This window comes from Seriola dumerili, unplaced genomic scaffold (assembly GCF_002260705.1).
Source record: "Seriola dumerili isolate Sdu_G_001 unplaced genomic scaffold, Sdu_1.0 BDQW01000169.1, whole genome shotgun sequence".
Lineage (NCBI taxonomy): Eukaryota > Metazoa > Chordata > Actinopteri > Carangiformes > Carangidae > Seriola > Seriola dumerili.
This window is the reverse complement of record NW_019174424.1, coordinates 1083501-1103845: the sequence shown is the minus strand read 5'-3', so window position 1 is coordinate 1103845 and position 20345 is coordinate 1083501. Positions and strand designations below refer to the sequence as shown.

At 39.4% G+C, this 20345-nt stretch overlaps 3 protein-coding genes across 5 annotated transcripts in view; 1 reads left to right on the top strand and 2 right to left on the bottom strand.

Moving 5' to 3' along the window:
• The window catches only part of LOC111227068 (septin-9-like), an 81156-nt gene that overhangs the window by 32140 nt on the left and 28671 nt on the right, over window positions 1-20345 (top strand). For all 3 annotated transcript variants that reach the window (XM_022752447.1, XM_022752449.1, XM_022752448.1), the window contains one exon: window positions 1102-1851. In XM_022752447.1, the coding sequence (XP_022608168.1) occupies window positions 1102-1851 (750 nt within the window). The remainder of the gene's footprint in view (window positions 1-1101; window positions 1852-20345) is intronic.
• On the bottom strand, window positions 7524-11028 carry LOC111227069. The gene is made up of 2 exons (XM_022752454.1): window positions 10798-11028; window positions 7524-10273 (listed from the first exon to the last, which is right to left on the bottom strand). Exon 2 carries the CDS (start codon window positions 10270-10272, stop codon window positions 8776-8778), a length of 1497 nt encoding a protein of 498 aa, XP_022608175.1. The 5' UTR covers window position 10273; window positions 10798-11028; the 3' UTR covers window positions 7524-8775.
• On the bottom strand, window positions 12963-16083 carry LOC111227070. Its single transcript, XM_022752455.1, has 2 exons — window positions 16023-16083; window positions 12963-15066 (listed from the first exon to the last, which is right to left on the bottom strand). Exon 2 carries the CDS (start codon window positions 15063-15065, stop codon window positions 14178-14180), a length of 888 nt encoding a protein of 295 aa, XP_022608176.1. The 5' UTR covers window position 15066; window positions 16023-16083; the 3' UTR covers window positions 12963-14177.

Here is a 20345-nt window from a genome sequence, read left to right as displayed (position 1 = left end):
AATTTTTCAAGAGTATGACATTTACTGTGAACTACCCACATACAAATCCAAACATAAAGGACGAAAAGTAAAAGGAAAAAAGAGTTATAGCCTATTTTGTGACACATGCGCTCCAAAAGTATAAGTTAGCTTACGGCTATATCCTACAATATTTTAATTTACCTGTTTCAGTTTGTTACATCAGTGTATGAAATATAGTAGCCTAATTTAGGCGTCGCGCGATCAATCAGAGCGCTCACGGGGCGTGGTCAGTCTGCTAGTCTTTATGTTAACAGGTGTGCGAGGTGTTCAGGTAACGGTATATATCGAGAAGAAGAAGAAGAAGGAAGTGCCGGTGTAATTTCATCAAATCTTTAGCCAGACAATTGACTAGAGTCCTCCTCCTCGGTCAGTGGCAGATGTTGTTCTTACCTTCCAATACAATTAAACTCTACCAGGTGGGAACAAAGGAATATTTTTTTACTGAGCGGATTTGAAATCGCAAACGCCATGCTATCGGGCTACGTGAAGCGTGTTAAATCCGGTAAGATTAGCATGCCCAGTGGAGTTTACTTATTTTGGGCTATTCACTGTCTGTCACTGTCACTGTGTAAAATTATCAGGAATTATCATCGGCTCGATTGCAAATGTTCTCAAGTGTGATGACCATTGTGTAAAATTTGAATGTCGTTGCCACGCGGTTGAGCCTGTGCTGTGCCTCCCTCGTAGTGTGTTGGCTCTCACTGCGTCTTATCGTCAGCTGCGTTTGTTTCTACACAACTAACGCATTGTAAACAATCAAGTTATTCACGTTTGAGTTACACCTTGTCAAATCAAGCAGGGCTAAACATTACCTTCCATCTCTGTGAAAATAATTGCAACAAGTCTCTGAAGAAACCTAGACATGCTGGGTACAGGTACATACAGGTTGGGTAGCTGCACTGCAGTTTGTATTTAGTATCAAACATTTTGTTGCATCCAAAAAGAAAAGAAACGAAAGTGCTTCAGGCCCTTCGTTCTCCAGTTTGTTGATCATGTTTTGTTTTCTTTTAGTTTAGTATCTGTATAGGCCAAGAGACTGTTCTGTTTCTTGTCTAACCACAAATGTTCTGTGTTTTCCAGCGCTGAAGCGGTCATTTGAGGTGGAGGAGACGGATACATCCACACACCCCTCACCCTTGTCTCGTCGAACCACCAACCCTCTCCGCTCATCCACCTCCTCCACATCCAGCCAGCGGAGCTACGACCTCAGCTCTCGCAACTCCGACTACTCCTCTTCCAGATCTTCCCCCTCCGAGTCCTCTAATCCACGTTCTCCAAAGACCGGAATGAGGCGCATTGAGTTATCAGGGGGTCGTAACCCTGACACAGCTTCTTCCCGCCGCACAGAAATCTCTATTGAGGTCTCCTCCAAGCAAATTGACAACTCACCCAGTGCTGGCATCGCCCGCTTTGGCCTCAAACGACCTGAGGTCAGCCTGAGCAGTCGGAGCTCCGCTCTGGACAGCTCCTCCAACTCCAGCTCCACAAACAGGCGGGCAGAGCTCAGCATGACACGGCCCCATGAGCCGCCTGCCCCTCCCAAGAGGATGGATGCACAGCTGTCCTCTGCCCCAGTTTCTCGGATCCCTGAGCCCCCCCAGAGAAGAGCAGAGCCCCCGTCCCCCATCCTCAGCCCAGCTGAGGGGGCCTCCAGGAGGCCAGAGATGCCTGTTTTCAGACAGCCAGACGGTTTGGTGCCAAACAGTGCAATGGAGAACAACAACCACCTGCCTCCTGCACCTAGCGCTCCCCTGCCTTCCCTAGCAGAGCCCCGGGTGGAGAGGGTGCAGTCGCCTGTCACAGAGGCCCCCACAGCCCGACCAACAGACAGTGAGTACCTGCTCAGTACAGCATGTTTCCTATACTAACTGTTTTATAATGAAGTGAACTTATCAAGGAAGCATTTTAGCCTGTGCCTGTACAGTCTACTTGTTTTTGATTGAAGTGCCACTTGACAGTCTTTGGTAATTTTGCTGCGACCAGTTTCAACATGGCCTATCTTTCTAAATCTAATGACTTGTAACAGTTTGGCAGCAACTATGTTATGATGAAATCATCTGATCATTGCTTTACCTCATTGCTGCTCACTTTTCCTTTTCTGTTTTATAACCATTTCATTTTAACCTTATCTTGCAACACACTCACGCTGATGTTGAGCTTTGGTATGTGTATGCTCAAACACACTACCTTGATTCAAGTATATTTCTCGTCATTCTAAAACCACAGTCTGGTCACATCTACACACTGAACACTGTCTAATTAATGTTGAGTTTTACTTTCAAACTGGGCTCTGTAATTCAGTATGACACAAATTGGAACCATTTATTGATTTTTATTTTGTATTTATTCGAGATTTCTGTTCCTTTTTATTCCACATAAAAGCAGCTGTGAATTAGCAGTAACACGAGCACAAGCATGAGTTCGTGTGAGCTTGTCAGTCTAGATCTGTGAATGTAGGTCAGGGAGGGTGATGATGAGAATCGCAGGGACGCTCCCAGGACAGCAGTTAAAATTGAACTCATACAGGCAAGCAGCTGAGTGGCCCAGCTCACTTGAACTTGAATCAACCACTGGATTCAGACTTAAAGTATAGGATAAAATCACTGTGAATTCAGGTTGTGTGAGATTGGCAGCTGTACATTTTGTAGAGCTTTAAATTTTTTTATCAACTAATCGGTTACTATTAAGATGCTAGTGATACTGCAAGTTTAGTAACTGCTGGTGTTTTTGACTTCAGTGTTTGTGTGATTTAATTTTCTCTGTTGTTTGCTCAACTTATGTGACATACAAAGTTATAAATGAAAGCAAAATTATCCTTGTCTGGTCATTGCAGAGGTGTTTTTTTTACTTTGAGTCACTACTGACTAACATAAGACATGTGGTACATAGATGACGCCAGACTCGAACAGAGCATCAGATGTTTTTCTAGTAACTTGCACAATAAGTATTGGTTTTACTGAGGCGAAACATCAAGAAATGCTCCATAACTGTGGTAAGATACCACACACCAGTGAGTCATTGTTTTGTTGCTTTAACCTCTCAGGCTGACCAGGTCAGTGGAAGAACAAGACTCCTGATACTCATGTAATCTAGTCATCCCAAAATAAAGCCTTATATGATCTGGAACTTTTTTGCCTCCAGAACTAAAAGGGTGTAATGATGGCACGGTTGGTCGGTCGGTCCATCCATCCAGCATGTTGGTTCAGAAACAAGATGTGGTGAGATTACCTCTGATCTGACTGAAACTAAATTTAGTGTGAGTTTTTGAGGGTGATTCCTAATGTTTTCTCACCCATGTAATCTCTGGAGCAACACCTTAGTGCATGAAAAGGTATCTCGAAACCTAATTGCTGGTGTATAATGAATTGCAGCCTCCAGGGTCCATTAGCAGGGTTTAAAGGAGTTGAGGAGCATAGGTTACAGCACATATGTCCCATTTTCAGTGGCATGCTTTATCTTGTTATCATTTTAATTCACAAGCAGACTTCAATCGAAGTTGTGCTTGAGACTGGTTCTTGTTATGGTGGGAAAAACTGTGATCATTTGTGCCTGGATGTATGCAGAGACACTTTTGCAGGTTATTTGTGCTGTATGCTTCCCTCTCTTATCCGATTAGAACAGCTTGTGTGTGTGTGTGTGTGTGTGTGTGTGTGTGTGTGTGTGTGTGTGGCACTGCTATCTGGAGACAGCTGTGCTCATGGGCTGCTCTCACTGGTGGAGTAGTATCCAGGCGTAGGCGGCTGGGAGGTGATACATTCCAAATCTGGAGGTCATAAAACATTCTACATAAAAATAGAAAGCCTCCAATTTCCACTTTTTATGCTGTGTGTGTGTGTAGTCTTTCTGTGTCTCTCAATACACACTGCACTTCTTTTGCAAACAGCTAAGGATTTAATTTTAGTTCTGCCTTTTTCTAAAGATATTTCTTTTCTATAGTTTCCTATGCACCACCACTGGTGAAACAGAAAGCATATATGCATGCAAAATGTCTTGTTACTTGAAGGGAAATAAGCAAGGAAAAGTGAGAGGATTAAGTCTCAACATTTGCCACATTTGGCTCAGATTACCATCTTCCTCCTCAGCCGTGTATGTGGAGGGAGGGAGGTCGCTCTAGAAAAAACCTTGAGAAGAAACAAGGAGCAGATAGGAGGTGGAGAAAGGAGGGTTAGTGGGCAGAAGGGAAGAGGGAGAAAAGGAGACGGAGAGAGACGTAAAATGTGTGTGAGAGAGTGATTTCCTGTAAAGTCTTTCTACAGGGAGACAACAAAATGAGAAAAGCCCACTTTAACCTCCAGTTATTTGGGAGTAAAGCTAAACCGACAGACCACACTGCTTTGACGACATGCCCAAAACTACAATTTACTTTCCATTTCCTCAACAAGTACACACCGCACGCATTCAAGCATATCTTTTTTTTTTTTTTTTAAGTATTTATTTTTGCATAAATATTTTTGTATTGTTTAGAAAGGAAAACTGGGAATGTTTTTCAGTTTAATTCTTTGTTGTTTACTTGTGCTGCTGCTTGTGTCAGCACTGTATCCCATGGGACACAGGCAGTGTTTGTTTTCAATGTGTTTCTCTGGCTGTCCCATTAGTTTATTGTTTCAGGGCCTACATGGTATTTAATGGGGATCCATATGAATGTAAATATGTTGCAAAATGGGAGTGTTTGTAGAATACAATGTGAGAACTTGTGGAACAAAAATCTAAACTTGTGTTTAAATTTGGGAGTGGGCTGGATGTGACTGCACTTTACTTTGAAGCCTCAATGTAAGTCTTACCGTGGTTTGTGTTTATTTACTTTAAACACACTTTCTTATTTACAGTTCACATGTGTTTTTTTTGTGACTTCAAATTCTGCTTAAATCTGTGTCTGAATATTTTGTACAGGACAAATTTAATATTTATATTTACCTTCATATCGACCTGCCTCTAGGCCTCTTTGTGTATTTTTGTGTCTGTGCTCATGTGCAGGGGAGAGAGACTGATGAATATGCTGATATGCATTAAGCTGGTTGTTTTTGTGCCATAAAACACAAGGTGCTGCAATGACATGCTCCATTTCAGTTGATTTGTTGGCTGTAACGGGGAGCAGCTGTATCTAGTCTTGTGGTGCTTCCACAGGATGTGATCTCATGTTTACACACACACACACACACACACACACACACACACACACACACACGTGTTCATTCATTCTGTACACAGCTCATCTTAGTTTCCTGTCCATACCTTGACCTTGATTAATTTTGTCTTAGCTGCTGCGATACGTACTACAAAGTCAGTTTAATATCTGGTAAAAGGAACTTTATTCTGAGATGCACAAACTGACCTAACAATAAATAAGGATGACTGGGTTTAGCAGTTTGCATCCCTGACTGTGTGATCCACAAACAGTTGAAACTAAAGGGATAGTTTTTTTTGTTGTTGTTGTTGTTTTTTTTACTGAGATAATGTTTTAATGTTTTTTCAGTTATTTTCTGGTGCCAACATTGATGCATGTGAGCTGTGACTTCCATTATCAGAGGTAAACACAACAAGATGAGGGTGTGGCACTTTATATACACACACACACACACACACACACACACACACACACACACACACACACACACACACACACACACACACACACACACACACACACACACACACAGGCTAGAAACTTCCAACTGCATTAGAACAAATAGGACAGTTGATATGGATTCTTAAAATAGGATTCTTATAAAAATACAGGCTCTTCATTTATTTCACTGGGACTGTTGTATTGGCACAGGGATCTCCATCAGGAGCTTTGAACCTGGCTCATCTTTAGTTGCAGTGCAGTTCAACATCATCCTAATAGAATACCTTATAGAATTTATTATGCAGCATTGTGCTAATTGCATAAATGCCAAGAAAACAAAATCATAATGCATCAAATGAGTTAAAAGGATTGTGGTGGTTAGTTTATCTGTGCCAACTGCGTAACCACTAGAAAAGATGCCACGAGAGAGATCGCCAAAACTACAAAATTTTAAAGTCTGAGTTTAAAGTTTTTGTGATGTGTAATATGATGGCACTTATTCCACTGCCGAGCTCTCCTGTAGCTGAAAGAAAATTGACAGAGCTGAGAGTTGTTATCAAGCTTGAAAGATGCTAAAGATTGTCTGGTGTTACATGTGTGCATTGTTGAATTTGTAAAATGGTTAAGTGCCTTAGGAGGTACTTGAAAATATGCATTGGTGCAAATTACATCCACTAACTGCCAGGCTACAGCATGAAGTAGAGCGTTCAGCAAAGGACATATGTTGGAAGTAGAGCAATGCAACATGATGCAATGTGCTCTGTTTTGTGTCGAGTGAGCTTGTGGACTGAGAAACTATTATACACAATTCTGTGGTTGAACTGTGAAGTCTTGCATTGTGAGCTGGCAGGCCAAAAGTGCGGTTAATAATCAGTGATAGTAAAGCTTTATCGTGACTGTAACATTATGTGATATGTGCGAAAGAATGCAAAAAGAAGAACTTACGTCATGTAGTCTGAATGTAGATCAGCAGCAACTTTACTTATAGATAAATCATAGATTTTGTTTAATTAACCACATAAATGCCTGATAGTCTGGTTCCAGCTTTTTAAAAGTTGTATTTCATTTTAAATTAAACACCTTTTTAGTTTTGGACTGCTGGTCTGACAAAACAAGAAGACGTTGCCTTGGGATAACTAACTTACTTACTTATATAATTAAATGATCAAAAAGGAAAAAATGAAAAATTATTTTTTGTTGCATCCTTAACACTTTTTGTGACTTTCATGTACACAAACTGACCCAGTTACCTCAGTTAAACTAAGGCTGGGCCTGGAGGAAGCGTAACGAAATTAAAACCAAATTAACAGATGTTGTGTTTTGGTTCAGTTCTCGACCCAGAATGGAGAATATCACTTCTGTGTTGAATAAGTAAATTTATCAATGCCAAAACAAACACAAGAGTCCCTGTATATGTTTGAATGTTTTTATTGTGTAGCAGGAATAAGATGTTTTCTGTAGACTAACATTAACCTGGACTTCTTGAGGAACTGGTATGAAGAGCTGATCGAAAGTGTCAGCTTTTAGACTTCTTATTTACAAAGCAGTGTGTGTTTGTCATTAACTCTTGGCTCTGGACCCCATCAGCCTTAGGGAGGGAACTTTTGATTAGTATTCCTTAAAGCTGAATCTTCAACAGTTTGTAATGATGACTCATTATCTTATGATCTGTTTGGTCTTGTGATGGCCTGCTGAGTGCTATCCTAGTTTCACCACATTAAAACACTACTCGTCTCTTCCACACAAACATAAAGGCCTTTTGATAGGTCTCCTTGGGACTTGGCTAGAAACAAGGACTTGTGCATGTCACAAGGGTTGGAAGTGATCTCTCTGGAAAGTGGGCGTGTGTTTTGCGTGGAGCAGACATGCTATTACAAACACAAACACTCACCTGGGTAAATGTTTCTCAAACTTAAAATAAACACTGACATGGATCTGACACATTAAATGTGGTTTATTAAACACACAATTTTAAACATTACAGAAAGAATACTAAACAACAGTGCAGGATTTCCTCAATAGACCATAGATCCTTAACTTATCTGTTTCATTTTTCCATTGGAGTCATTTACATTCTCTTCATCTCTATCAGACACAGGATTTAATTTAATTATCAGTGAGTCACTACCATTAGATGTGCTGGAGCATGACATTGTGCTGCATGAATAAAGCCTTGAGCTTTATGACCATGCCAGAGCAGTGCATTATGATATACAAAAAGAGCCATTTAGAGAGCTTTAGAGCTTTTATTAACGAACAGCAATTTTGTAAATAGCTATAAAGCTCCAAATGTCCAGCTGTGTAATCATAAAACTTAAAACTGCCATGTTGTTTTTGATCTTGTTTTGTAATTTTTCCAGGCAGGTAAGATTGATTCAAATGTTGTTTACAGCAAATGTCAGAGTCTGTAGGTTTTCAGTCCAAGCAAACGCTATATCAATTATTAGACTGATGACTTCCTCATCTCTTGGTGAGGAAGATGTGCTGTTTTTTAGTCAGATCCTGTAGTCTGAAATTAAGATGACTGGCACGGCTGCACCAAAACCCTGACAACTCTGAGCACTTCATGACACACTGAGATGGGTGATTTAAGTTACCCACAAAAAAACCCCAATAAGTTGTTCTTTTTTTGTTTTTTTTGTTGTTTTTTTTTGTAAATACATACAGCAAAAACATAGGACAGATGGAGGACAGATGATTACCCCAATTACCTTTTTGTTGTTTGCATTGCATGAACAAGTAATGAGAGCTGAGGAGCGAGTGGTTGGCACATCACAATGGGACAGTACATTTTGTAAAATTACCTCAGAAAACCACCCTGCATAAATACAATATGAATGAGTGTTTGTGTAGCTTATGTTTAATTATGGATACGGGGCTGGTTGCTTGACTTGTATGAACAGGTCGAGCGGGTCTGATTTATCGGTTTATCTCTAGAGGAAAATGACACGGAGCACAAATAATTCTTTAACTTTTTTAAAACTCTCATGCTATTTGATTATGGACTGGGTAGACTCTAACTAAGAATAATGAGATCACTGGTTTGAACACTCTTTAATTTTATGAGAAATTATCATGCAAGGATAAATTCAAATTTGTAATGTGGCTGATAATTTACCTTTTTTTTTTTTTAAAAAAAATACATTTTGTAAAAAAGATTGTCTAGAGTGTATCTCTAGTAGTCTTCATCACCTCCAGCTTGGGGTGCTTACTTTAACTTCCTCATCCACGAGTATGAATCGTGCTTCGACTCCTGGGGAAATTGCCATACCTGAGTGATATTCATAGACGTCATAAGAGGAGTTCTCAACATCAGTGCTAGGTCTGAATTTGGTTGCCCATTGCCACTGCCACCATTCATAGTGACATGTGGCTTTATCTGCAGAGGTATAGAACCCAACCCAAGACTTGTTAAATTCTGACCTCCACTCACTGAAAGTCTTCTTAACGAATAAGCGAGCACAAGCCTTACCATCTTTTGCAAAGAGTTGGAGTTTTGCATTGTAGCCTGCTATATTGACTGCTTTGGGATTCTTAAACTCTGGTCCTCTGCATATCTCCTCTCCCACCCTTTTCCAGAAGCAGCACTCTATTCTCACCTTATGCAGCCGTACCTGAAGGCCTTCATTCAGGGGTACTGAGGTGTCACAACTACCTGATTCTCTGTTCCCAATGGACTCATAAATCCTGCTGGCTTCCTGGTCCTCATTGTTCTTGAAAAGCACTACCATCACTCCATTATTTAGACGATGTTTAGGAACGTTTCTCCAAACAATCCTGGCTTTTCCATTCCTGCTGGTCGTCACCTCAAGTTGTGCATCATCCCTCTCATCCTGCAGAAGTCTTGCAAAAATCCGTGAAGTGTCAACCTCCATGTGATTTTGTCTGATTTCTGGGATGTTGACAACAAAATCGGGTTGTAAATTTCTGCTCGATGCGCGCTGAGGTCTGTTATGTTTGTTAGAGGAGTACTTTTCCTGGATCACAATAAACACCAGCAGTCCAAGACTAGCAAGGTCACCCCATATGTTTCTGATGTCCCGTAAATGGGAATCATCAGCGTTACTTCCAAAGCGTTCTCTGAGCTCTGGCAGTGACTGTTGGTCTTCCCCCACAGAAAACTGCATGATCTCTCTCAAAAGATTGGTAGTGACCTGGTACGTATAGTCTGGATCATACCTTGTCCCCTGATTCTCAGAAGTCTCATAATGCTGTGTGATGTACACTCTGTCTATTCTCTGCAAAACTTGCCCTCTTGTGTTCTGCTCCCTGACTCTGAATATAATCCGGTCCCTGTTTCTTCCCTCATACCCTGCTGGGGGGTAGATGATATAAGATGGAAGTCGCATGGGTGAGTTTTGATGCAGGTTGCCAACAGTGTAGTACCGGTATCTCATATTTCCGTGAGGTAGTGGGTCCAGCAGCCTCTCATAGTTGCCATAATGATGCGAGCCATAATCTTCATTGTTTGGATCAAAGGTCAAGTATATGACATCGTTATTGTCGATATCAACAATGTTGGCAAACCAGTGGAGCAGCAGGAGACTGTGTGTGGGCACAGATAAGCCAAAGTTGATTTTCTTCAAATCATTGATTGAATTGAGCTTTTTCACAGCTGACACAGAGGTCAGGGTAAGGAACAGAGCTACACAGCAACTTGTGACTCTTCCTGACATCTTCATCATCCTGTAACAATATTGAATAAGTTACTGGCTGCATTATTCAATCCATACATGTATTTGTAATGAGGGATGGATCTAATGCTTATTGTCACGATTGATAAATCTGGTTTATAGATCAAAGGTAAAAATGTGAATAGTTATATGCAAATTGAAACAATAATGGTATTTTGACTTGATAAATAACAACCACTTAACGCCATAAATTATTTCATTATACAAATACATAACACAATTCCAAGGAAAGAAATTAAACAAAGTAGTTACATGTCTCAAGGCTAAAGGTGGATGTTGTTGGGGCTATGTGGATCTGTTGTTGAATTTGGAAATGCTACTGCGTGTTCCTCACTTCTATGTGAAAGAGTACACTTATGACACAACAAAGATTTCAGAGAAGACTGGCCAGGTTCAGAGTACTCCAACCAAATAAAGTCAACTGCATTGTGTCTAAGTATTATTTTCACCTTTTTCAAATAGTTTCTAAATAGAGAAATCTTTACAAAGCAGAGATCAGGAAAAAAGAGCACTCACCTGCGTTAGTCAGCTGCTGTTGGATGTCTGATCTCTGTGTTTGTGTGAGAGCAGTTGAAACTCCCTGTTGGTTTCCTTTTCCTTGTAAATGAAACTGGGGAAACTAGCATTGCTGGTGGTTACAGGAGTTTTGACACAGCTGTTTAGAAAGATTTATTGTTAAGTTTTGTTTTCCTTTTCTTTTTTGAGCAGGTTTAGATTTGAAACATGCCTGTGCAGGTCCAGGTTTGACAGTGACTGTGTCCTTTTACTGCAGCGTGAGGAGCTACAAGATCTGTAATAGAGGCTAGCTTATTATTAACTAGTATTTGCTTATCACAGATCAGTTTCAAATTACAGAACTTGATTCTTTTATTGCATGTATTTTTCTGTATATTTCTATACTTTTTTAATTTTTTTTTTTTTCTTGTACCTCAGTACATACAGTATGTGTCACAACTCTTGATAATCTAATTTGAGGTTTCATTGCCTAAAAGTAGTGAAATGTTGGGAAATTTATTCAGTTTTATTTTTTGCACCCCGTGGTGACAATATTGGCCTAATAAATGTGGTGAACTTTGCTTTTATTAGATGGATGCACAGTAAAATGGTCCAGAAATCAGGAGTGAGATAGTGTTGTTTTTGGCAACCTGTTTTAATTTTAGCTTTAGTCTAGTCTTTGTGTCAAGCTGTCATTTTAGTTTTTATTAGTTTTAGTCATGTTCATACTCTTTTTAGTGTAGTCAAGTTTTAGTTGACTAAAAGTCTGAGCATTTTAGTCTTATTTTAGTCAGAATCATCCATGACTATTTTAGTCTAGTTTTAGTCGACGAAAACTGATGACATTTTAGTCTAGTTTTAGTCAATGAAAATTTTATTTTAGTCTCTTTCTAGTAATGCAATTCTATTTAACCCAGTATAGTATAAGTACCTAGTAGTATAGACAAAACCAAAATTTTCTTTTAGCCAAACCCATTTCACAGTTCAAACAAGGTTATCTTATTATTATATTATTGTTACCTTATAGACTCAAGAATACATCCATTCCAGACACACAAGACGCTCTGATTTGAATTTACAACATATTTATTTTACCAACCAAACATGTTAGTACACACACACATATATTTAAATTAAATAAATAAATAAAATAGCATCACATGACAATGCAAAAAAAATTGAATACAGTCAAGTTTAACAAAGAGAAACAAGGTGCTTCAATGCTCGAGCATCAATAATATAATAAAAAGTGCAAATAACGTGTGTGTCTGTCTTGTATTGCTTGTAAACTGAAGACAGATTTTGCATCAAAAAAACTATTAAAAGATATTACACTACAAATGGTTTGGACCTTAGAAAGATATAATGGGATGGGAAGCACTGACTGCATACACTGGAATTCATTGACAGAAAACAGACAGTACTGAATTATGCCAACTACTGAACCAAATAACCAGCAGTCTCAACAGCAACTATATAAACTGTTACCTCCCGGATGTGTTTTTAAAACTGGTTGTTACACATACACCCGCGAGTGGGAATTGAGGAAGTGATGTCGCATGCCTCGGCGCAGTGCGACCTGATGAAGTGAGACACAGGAAACAGAAATACTGCAAAATAATAATAACTCGACTAAACGAGTCGAAATGACGTTATGACATTTCATCTCGTCTCGTTTTAGTCAACGAAAATGAAGAGACATTTTAGCAGAGTTTTTATTTTGTAAACCACATTTAGTCTTGTTTTTATTCGTCAACAATATTGCATTATATATTTAATTATAGTTATCGTCACATGACCAGCATTTACGTTGCGTCTCGTCTCGTTTTCGTCACGTGATAAAGGTTCGTTGACGAAGATATTTAGTCATAATTTTCGTTGACGAAAGCAACACTAGAGTGAGAAACAGGGATGACATACAATAAAAGGTCCCAGCTGGATTCAAACCCAAGTATGTGGTGGTTTTAGACCACTTGTTCACCAGCAAACCCAGTTTGTTCTATTGGAAGTTAATCAAATTTTTCCCCAATATATTTCCATTCATAAACAAATTTTGAGTTTTGGACTTTTGGCCAGGCAAAACAAGTTTGAAGATGTCACCTTGATGATAACATTTTTGCCATTATTACGATTGTTTCATTATTATATTATTTTACTTTTACTTATGATTAATTGATTAGTTAAAAACATAATTAAAATGATTACTCAATAAAGAAAGTAATGGCGAGTTGCTGCTCTAACTGAACTTGAATAAGTAAATTCATCAACACAAAGACCAACACAAGAGTTTCCCTCTGTATTTGAATTCTTCCTCACATTGACCTGGGCTTCTTGAGGAAATGGTATGAAGAGATGATCAAATGTGTCAGCTTTATAGACTTTATTTACAGACCAAACAAAGCAGTGTGTGGTATATAAATGCACCATTTTCAGCATTACAGAAAGAATACAAATCATGTAAAATACACTCCTGATTTTTTTTTTTTTTTTTAAATCCAAAAGCTAATATATAATTACAGAAGGTTGTTCTTAAGAGGCCATAGCACATTTCACTCATTTGTTTCATTTATACATCAGAGCTATTTAAATTCTCTTCATGTTTATCAGACACAGGATGAAGCAGCAATTAATCACTACTTTTAGATTAAATGTGCTGGAGCATGACATTGTTGCAAGAATAAAATCTGTAGGTTTATGATTGTACCAGAGCAGAATTTGTGAAGTTATTACCTAACTGCAGTTTTTTTAAATAGAAATATATAAAGCTCAAAATGTCCAGATGTGTTTTTGGCGAAATACAACCCCTTAGACCTCACCTCTAATAAAGCTTAAAACTGCCATGTTGTTTTAAAAAAAAATAAAAAAATAAAAATTCAAGATCCATTCAAACGTTATTTACAGCAGATGTCTCTTGAGGTCAGCTTCTGCAGGTTTTCAGTCAGAACAAACACTTCACCACCTTCAATCACTGATGACTCCTTCAGCTCTTGGTGAGGAAGATGTGCTGATCACTGAGTTTTTACTATGATCCTATAGTCTGATAAAGTTGGCTGACTGACTAGTCTGAACTGAAACCCTCAAGACTCCCAGCGCTTCATTGCAAACAGTTGTGATTTTTTTTAATATTTGGTCTTTCATCACAAGCATGTCATACTAAGCCTATATCTCAATATGAAGAAAATAAAGTACACAATTAATGCAACATATGGAGGCAAAACAAAGCATACAACAGAATAGTAGAACTACCCGTTGCCATCATCCAGGTCTACTGAGGTGTCATAAGTCTGATTCTCATTCATGTTAACTCCTGCTGGCTTCCATGTCTTCGTCATCATTGAAGAGCATTTCCATCACACTTTTGTGTAGGCAATATCTAGGAACTTGCTCTCCCTCATCTCTTGTCATCTTCTCATATCTGATGAAGAAATGACAATCATAACAACTAATAAAAATAAAATGACCCCGATATAAGTACAGATGTTTGTACAGATGTTTGAAGTATCAGCATTCCCATGATTTTGTCTGCTGCCAAAGAAATCAGTGTCTGTGTTTCTTCTTGCCGCCTGCTGAGGTCTGTAGTTGGATTGGTTCGAGTAGCGCCCTCTCTGGAGCACAATAAACAGCAGCAGTCCAAGACCAGCAAGTTGACCCCATGTGTTTCTTATGTCCTGTAATTGGAAGTCATTAGCGTTTCCTCCAAAGCGATCTCTGAGAAACATGAGTGACTGCCGATTTTCTACAGAAAACTCTCTGATTTCTCTTAAAAGGTTAGTCGTGATCTCGTAGGTATGATCTGGATCATATGTCCCCGGATGTTCAGGAGCCCCATAATGCTGTGTGAGGTACACTCTGTCTATCCTCTGCCATCCTGTGTTCTGATCCCTGACTCTGATTATGATCCGGTCCCTGTTTCTTCCCGCATACTCTGCCTTGGGATGGAGGACATAAGATGGAAGTCGCCTGGGCGAGTCTTGTTTGAGATTGCCAACAGTGTAGTACTGATGTCCGTAAGGCCGTTGTTCCAGCAGCCCCTCAAAGTTGCCATAATGATGTGAGCCATAATCTTCATTGTTTGGATCAAAGGTTAAATGTATGACATTGTTTCTGTCAATATCAACAATGTTGGCAAACCAGTAGAGCAGCAGGAGACTGTGTGTGGGCACAGATTGGCCAAAGTTGATTTCCCTCAAATCATTGATTGAATTGAGCTTTCTCACAGCTGACACAGAGGTCAGGGTAAGGAACAGAGCTACACAGCAACTTGTGACTCTTCTTGACATCTTCATCATCCTGTAACAATATTGAAAAAATCCTTAGTTGAATTTTCAATTTGTACTCTACATTCTCAATCCATACATTTATTAGTAATGAGGGATGCATCTAATTATTTTCATGATTGATAATTTTATTTTATTTCTAGGCTTTTCAATGATGACATCATTTTAACTCACAAAGCATGGGTTCACAATTTTTCCACTCTGTCTTAAAACGATAGAATTAAAACATTTTTTTGTTATTGTTCCTCCAGCTAATACTGGCAAGAGCAGTTGGGGTGATAGGATTATTTCTTTGCAAACATCTATTTCATCTGAAGCTAATATTAGGTTTCAGCAGTCTTACCAAATTAAAACCAGTGATTACATTGCAAAGTTAGTCCTTTTAGTATAAACTTCCTTCTTTGTGCTTCAACAGATGGTGTTACCTTGCTATTGCTTTTATTTCTGTCAGAGGAATTGTAAAACAAAGAGTGAAGTTTATACTAAGATTGTTGCATCAGGAAGGAATCACTTAATTGTCAGTATGAACAGGAGGAACGCCTGAATGTTGTTTTAAGACAAGTCAGTTTTATAACTTTAAGTAAACTGCTAACAACTACTAACTAAATAACACAAACAATAATAGCAAATTATTTTTCTATTTATCCTGTGTTTGATTAATCAATAATCACAATTCCTAGAAACAAAGAAGTTAAATGTTTCAAGGCTATGAGGGGGATGTTGGTGGATGTATTTATGTTGTTGTTGAATTTGGAAACACTAATGTGTTTCTCCACGTATAAAAAGAAGATTTCAGAGAAGACTGGCCAAGCACAGATTGATCTAGTCCAAATCTAATAAAAGAAACTGTCAGATGCATTGTCTCTAAGTCTAACATTCACAAACAAGACTAGGCACAAACAGCTCAGTAATGATGTTGAATGGAAGCCGAGGTAAAACCTAAAGCTATGAGAAAATAAGGGCACCCACCTGTTTTAGTCGGCTGGTTTTAAGTTTCTGATCTCTGTGTTTGTGTATGAGCAGTTGTAATTTTCATTTCCTTATAAATGAAACCGGGGGAACAGGCATTGCTAGTGGTTACAGGAAGGAAGTTTGTTTCAAACAGCAGAATCACTGACACAGCTTTATGACAATGCCTGCAAAGATAGTAGAGTTTGCACTGTTATTAACTACAGTTTGAACTAAATGGCTCCTGTAGCCAGGTGTACGTTGTATCCGGGTATGCGGCAGAACCCACTTGTGTCACTTATTATAGAAGTAACAAAAGAATAAAGCAGCAGAAAAAGAGATGTATAAACAACAAACTCAATAGTGACTGCAGCTGATAAACTGACAGAACGCTACATTGCTAAGCAACGCAGTAGTTGTTGATGCTGTATAGTGTTGCACATACTTGTCTGAATGTCACTCTGTATCTCATGCACCGCAAAGTCCTCCTTAATCTGCTCTAAATCTAGTTTCTCTGCTAGTTCTCACTGCAAAATATAACCAGTCCACTCTGCCTCTCTGTCTCATTGCGCTCCTCACAATTTAGGATTTAGTATTAGCCAGACCCGGCATGCACCTTTGGTCAAATAACATGGCAGGTATGCCTGCACGATATGAGGAAAATTTGCGATGTGCAATGACACTGTTAAATTTTACGATGACGATATTACTTGAGATAAATGAACAAATATTGAAGTGTGCATACAGTTTTGCTGTGCGAAGCTGAATGGGAAAACGCAGACAAAGGTCCTTCTCCCTCTGCTGCAGGTAACGTTGCTGGGGGGAGGGCTATAGCTTGGCCTATAGCTTGGCCTATAAGTTCACAAAAGTTTGTGGCAAATGAAGCCACAGTCTACCAACAAAGTTTTCCCTTTTAGCTTGTTTATAACCGTTCACTATTAGGTTAACGCTGCGCTCGTGTAAAACAAACCGCGGGGATGGAGATGTTGAAAATGTAGCTTTTCTCCGTGTGTAAATCTTGTCGAACAGGTGGTGTGATGAAGGACAGTAAATAAAATTTATTTTTTCTAATTCATCGTGTATTCAGCCGGTCTTTTGCGATGAGTTTATTGCCCAAGTTCATATCGTGATGATGTTTAAAATAAGCTTAATCAATCAGCACTAGAATTAACGCGCGTCTTCAGTGATCCGATCACAGTGGAGAGCTCCGTACGTCAGTTCACACCTGACTTTAAAATGCGTCTCCACATGCGTCTTGATTGACCACTTGTGATCGGATCTCACTTCCCCGCTTGATATGCAAATAACCCCGCCGTGCCCCTCTCTCTCGCTCGCTCGCTCAGTCCATAGACTGTAAATAAAGATGGACGTAGCCTCCGTGACGTCACCCAAGGGTTTCTGAAGGGTGGTTTTGAAGTTCAGAGTGGGCCGTTCCCTCATCGCTATCCAAAAAACTGTTTTTTGTACCAGGCTGTAAACATGTTTATTTCTGCTGTAAAGTTGGGCATTTTAACATGGGAGTCTATGGGGATTGACTCGCTTTTGGAGCCATTCAAGAAGTGCAGTTTTTGTTACTTCCGTGTCCACTTCATTTTTCAGCCTTGCATATAAAGCAGGGAAGTGAGATCAGATCACAAGTGGTCAATCAAGACGCATGTGGAGATGCATTTTAAAGCCAGGTGTGAACTGACGAACTGAGAGCTGTCCACTTGTGATCGGATCACTGAGACGGATGTTAATACCAGGTCTTAACAGGGCCTATGAAACACAAGTGGCTGGCTTGGCCTATAAGTTCACAAAAGTTTGTGGCAAATGATAGCAACAGTCTACCAACCAAAGTTTTCCCTTTTAGCTTGTTTATAACCGTTCACTATTAGGTTAACGTAAGCACGCTGCGCTCGTGTAAAACAAACCGCGGGGATGGAGATGTTGAAAATGTAGCTTTTCTTCATGTTTAAATCTTGTCGAACAGGTGGTGTGATGAAGGACAGCAAATACATTTTTTTTTTTCTAATTCATCGTGTATTCAGCCGGTCTTCTGCGATGAGTTTATTGCCCAAGTTCATATCGCGATGATGTTTAAAATAAGCTTAATCAATCATCACTAGAATTAACGCGCGTCTTCAGTGATCCGATCACAGTGGAGAGCTCCGTACGTCAGTTCACACCTGACTTTAAAATGCGTCTCCACATGCGTCTTGATTGACCACTTGTGATCGGATCTCACTTCCCCGCTTGATATGCAAATAACCCCGCCGTGCCCCTCTCTCTCGCTCGCTCGCTCAGTCCATAGACTGTAAATAAAGATGGACGTAGCCTCCGTGACGTCACCTAAGGGTTTCTGAAGAGTGGTTTTGAAGTTCAGAGTGGGCCGTTCCGTCATCGCTATCCAAAAAACTGTTTTTTGTACCAGGCTGTAAACATGTTTATTTCTGCTGTAAAGTTGGGCATTTTAACATGGGAGTCTATGGGCATTGACTCGCTTTTGGAGCCATTCAAGAAGTGCAGTTTTTGTTACTTCCGTGTCCACTTCATTTTTCAGCCTTGCATATAAAGCAGGGAAGTGAGATCAGATCACAAGTGGTCAATCAAGACGCATGTGGAGATGCATTTTAAAGCCAGGTGTGAACTGACGAACTGAGAGCTGTCCACTTGTGATCGGATCACTGAGACGGATGTTAATACCAGGTCTTAACAGGGCCTATGAAACACAAGTAGGCGGCCCTTCAGTGTGGCCCAGGATGCATTTGCGTTTACACTGCTAAAAGAATGTGGACACATGTGACCCAGACCACCTCAGATTCAGTCTGACAATATTTGACTCGTTTTCCCATTAATGTAGTTACTTATTATTTGTAATATAAAATTAATACTAAATTGAATTTGCCTGCCACAGTGTAACGTATATAATTGCATATAACTGATGCTTTCAACACGCAAGCACAGAGACAGAGAGACAGAACACGTCATTTAGTTCAGTGTCTGATGCTGGTGCTTTATATGTTGGTAAATAGAACTCAATGAGGGACACACTCGCTTTTTTGGTCACTCCTCCTTCTCTCTCACCCATAGGATAACATAACGTTAACCTAACACACAGGTGTAGTGCAGCCAGAGCCAGCAGAACAACGCTCCAATACTTTTTTCCCCCAGAGGAAATAAAATATCCACAGTTCACATAATCCGGTTTATTTACACACACACATTTTAAGCACTTGAAGATCTGATCATCACTAAAGCCTTTAGAGAACTAATAAAAACAAATGAAATAGTCAAAGTTGTCGTATTGACATTTAAGGTGTCAATATGCAATCATGCATTGACTAACGGCAAGAAAACATTCAGGTGTGTTTGATCTGGGACACTTGCCGTGGTCGTCGGGTGGTGCATCAAATCAGCAGCTTCTTCTCTGCTGCTGATTTGACTCTTCATTTGTTGCGTTCACACACAGTTAATCATAACTTCATCATGTGACTTTTGTTTTTACTCGGGAACGATTTCATATTTAAATGTAGCAAAGTTAAGACATACTAAGAAATGGTAAAGTTACTGATTTTGAAAATACTCCCAAGAGTACAAGTACACAAAGACAGTACAAAGACTTTGTTAAAGAAACGTGAGTAAATGTAATTCGTTACTTCCACCCCTGGTAACAGTTAACTGCAGAATGAAGCATAGCAATGTTTCTCTCAGATATATGCACTAGTCTAGAACACAGGACCTTCTTCCTGTATTTAATGTCTTACTCCTGCCTCAGACAACATCTGACCAACAAGAAAAGTGAACGTTTTCACATGGTTTGTAGCAGTGCATTTTGGTTCACTTGGATTTCTGTCTCTGTAAAAAGAAACTTAACCAAGGGGAAAATGCTCAAGTTCACAAAGTTATCAACTGACCTCAGACCAGAGCAAACAAGTTATAGGTGCAAAAACACCCTGAAATAAATTACACTGCCTGATTGGGCTGAACCAAAACCCTTAAGACTCCCAGCCCTTCATGACAGTGATTTTTCAGTACTTGATCATTCATCACAGGCATGTCATAATAAGCGTACATGTCAATATTAACTGAACAGTGTTTACAAAATAAACTAATATAATACACAATTAATTAAACATATGGATTCAAAACAAAGCATACAACAGGATAATAGAGCAACCTGTTGCCGTCAACCAGGTGTACTGAGCTGTCATAACAGCCTGATTCTCACTCATCTTAAGTCCCGCTGGTTTCCTGGTCATCATCATTGAAAAGCATTTCCATCACAATTTGGTTTAGACAATATCTAGGAACATGTTCTTGTCATCTTCTCATACCTGATGATAAATAAATGACAATCCCAAT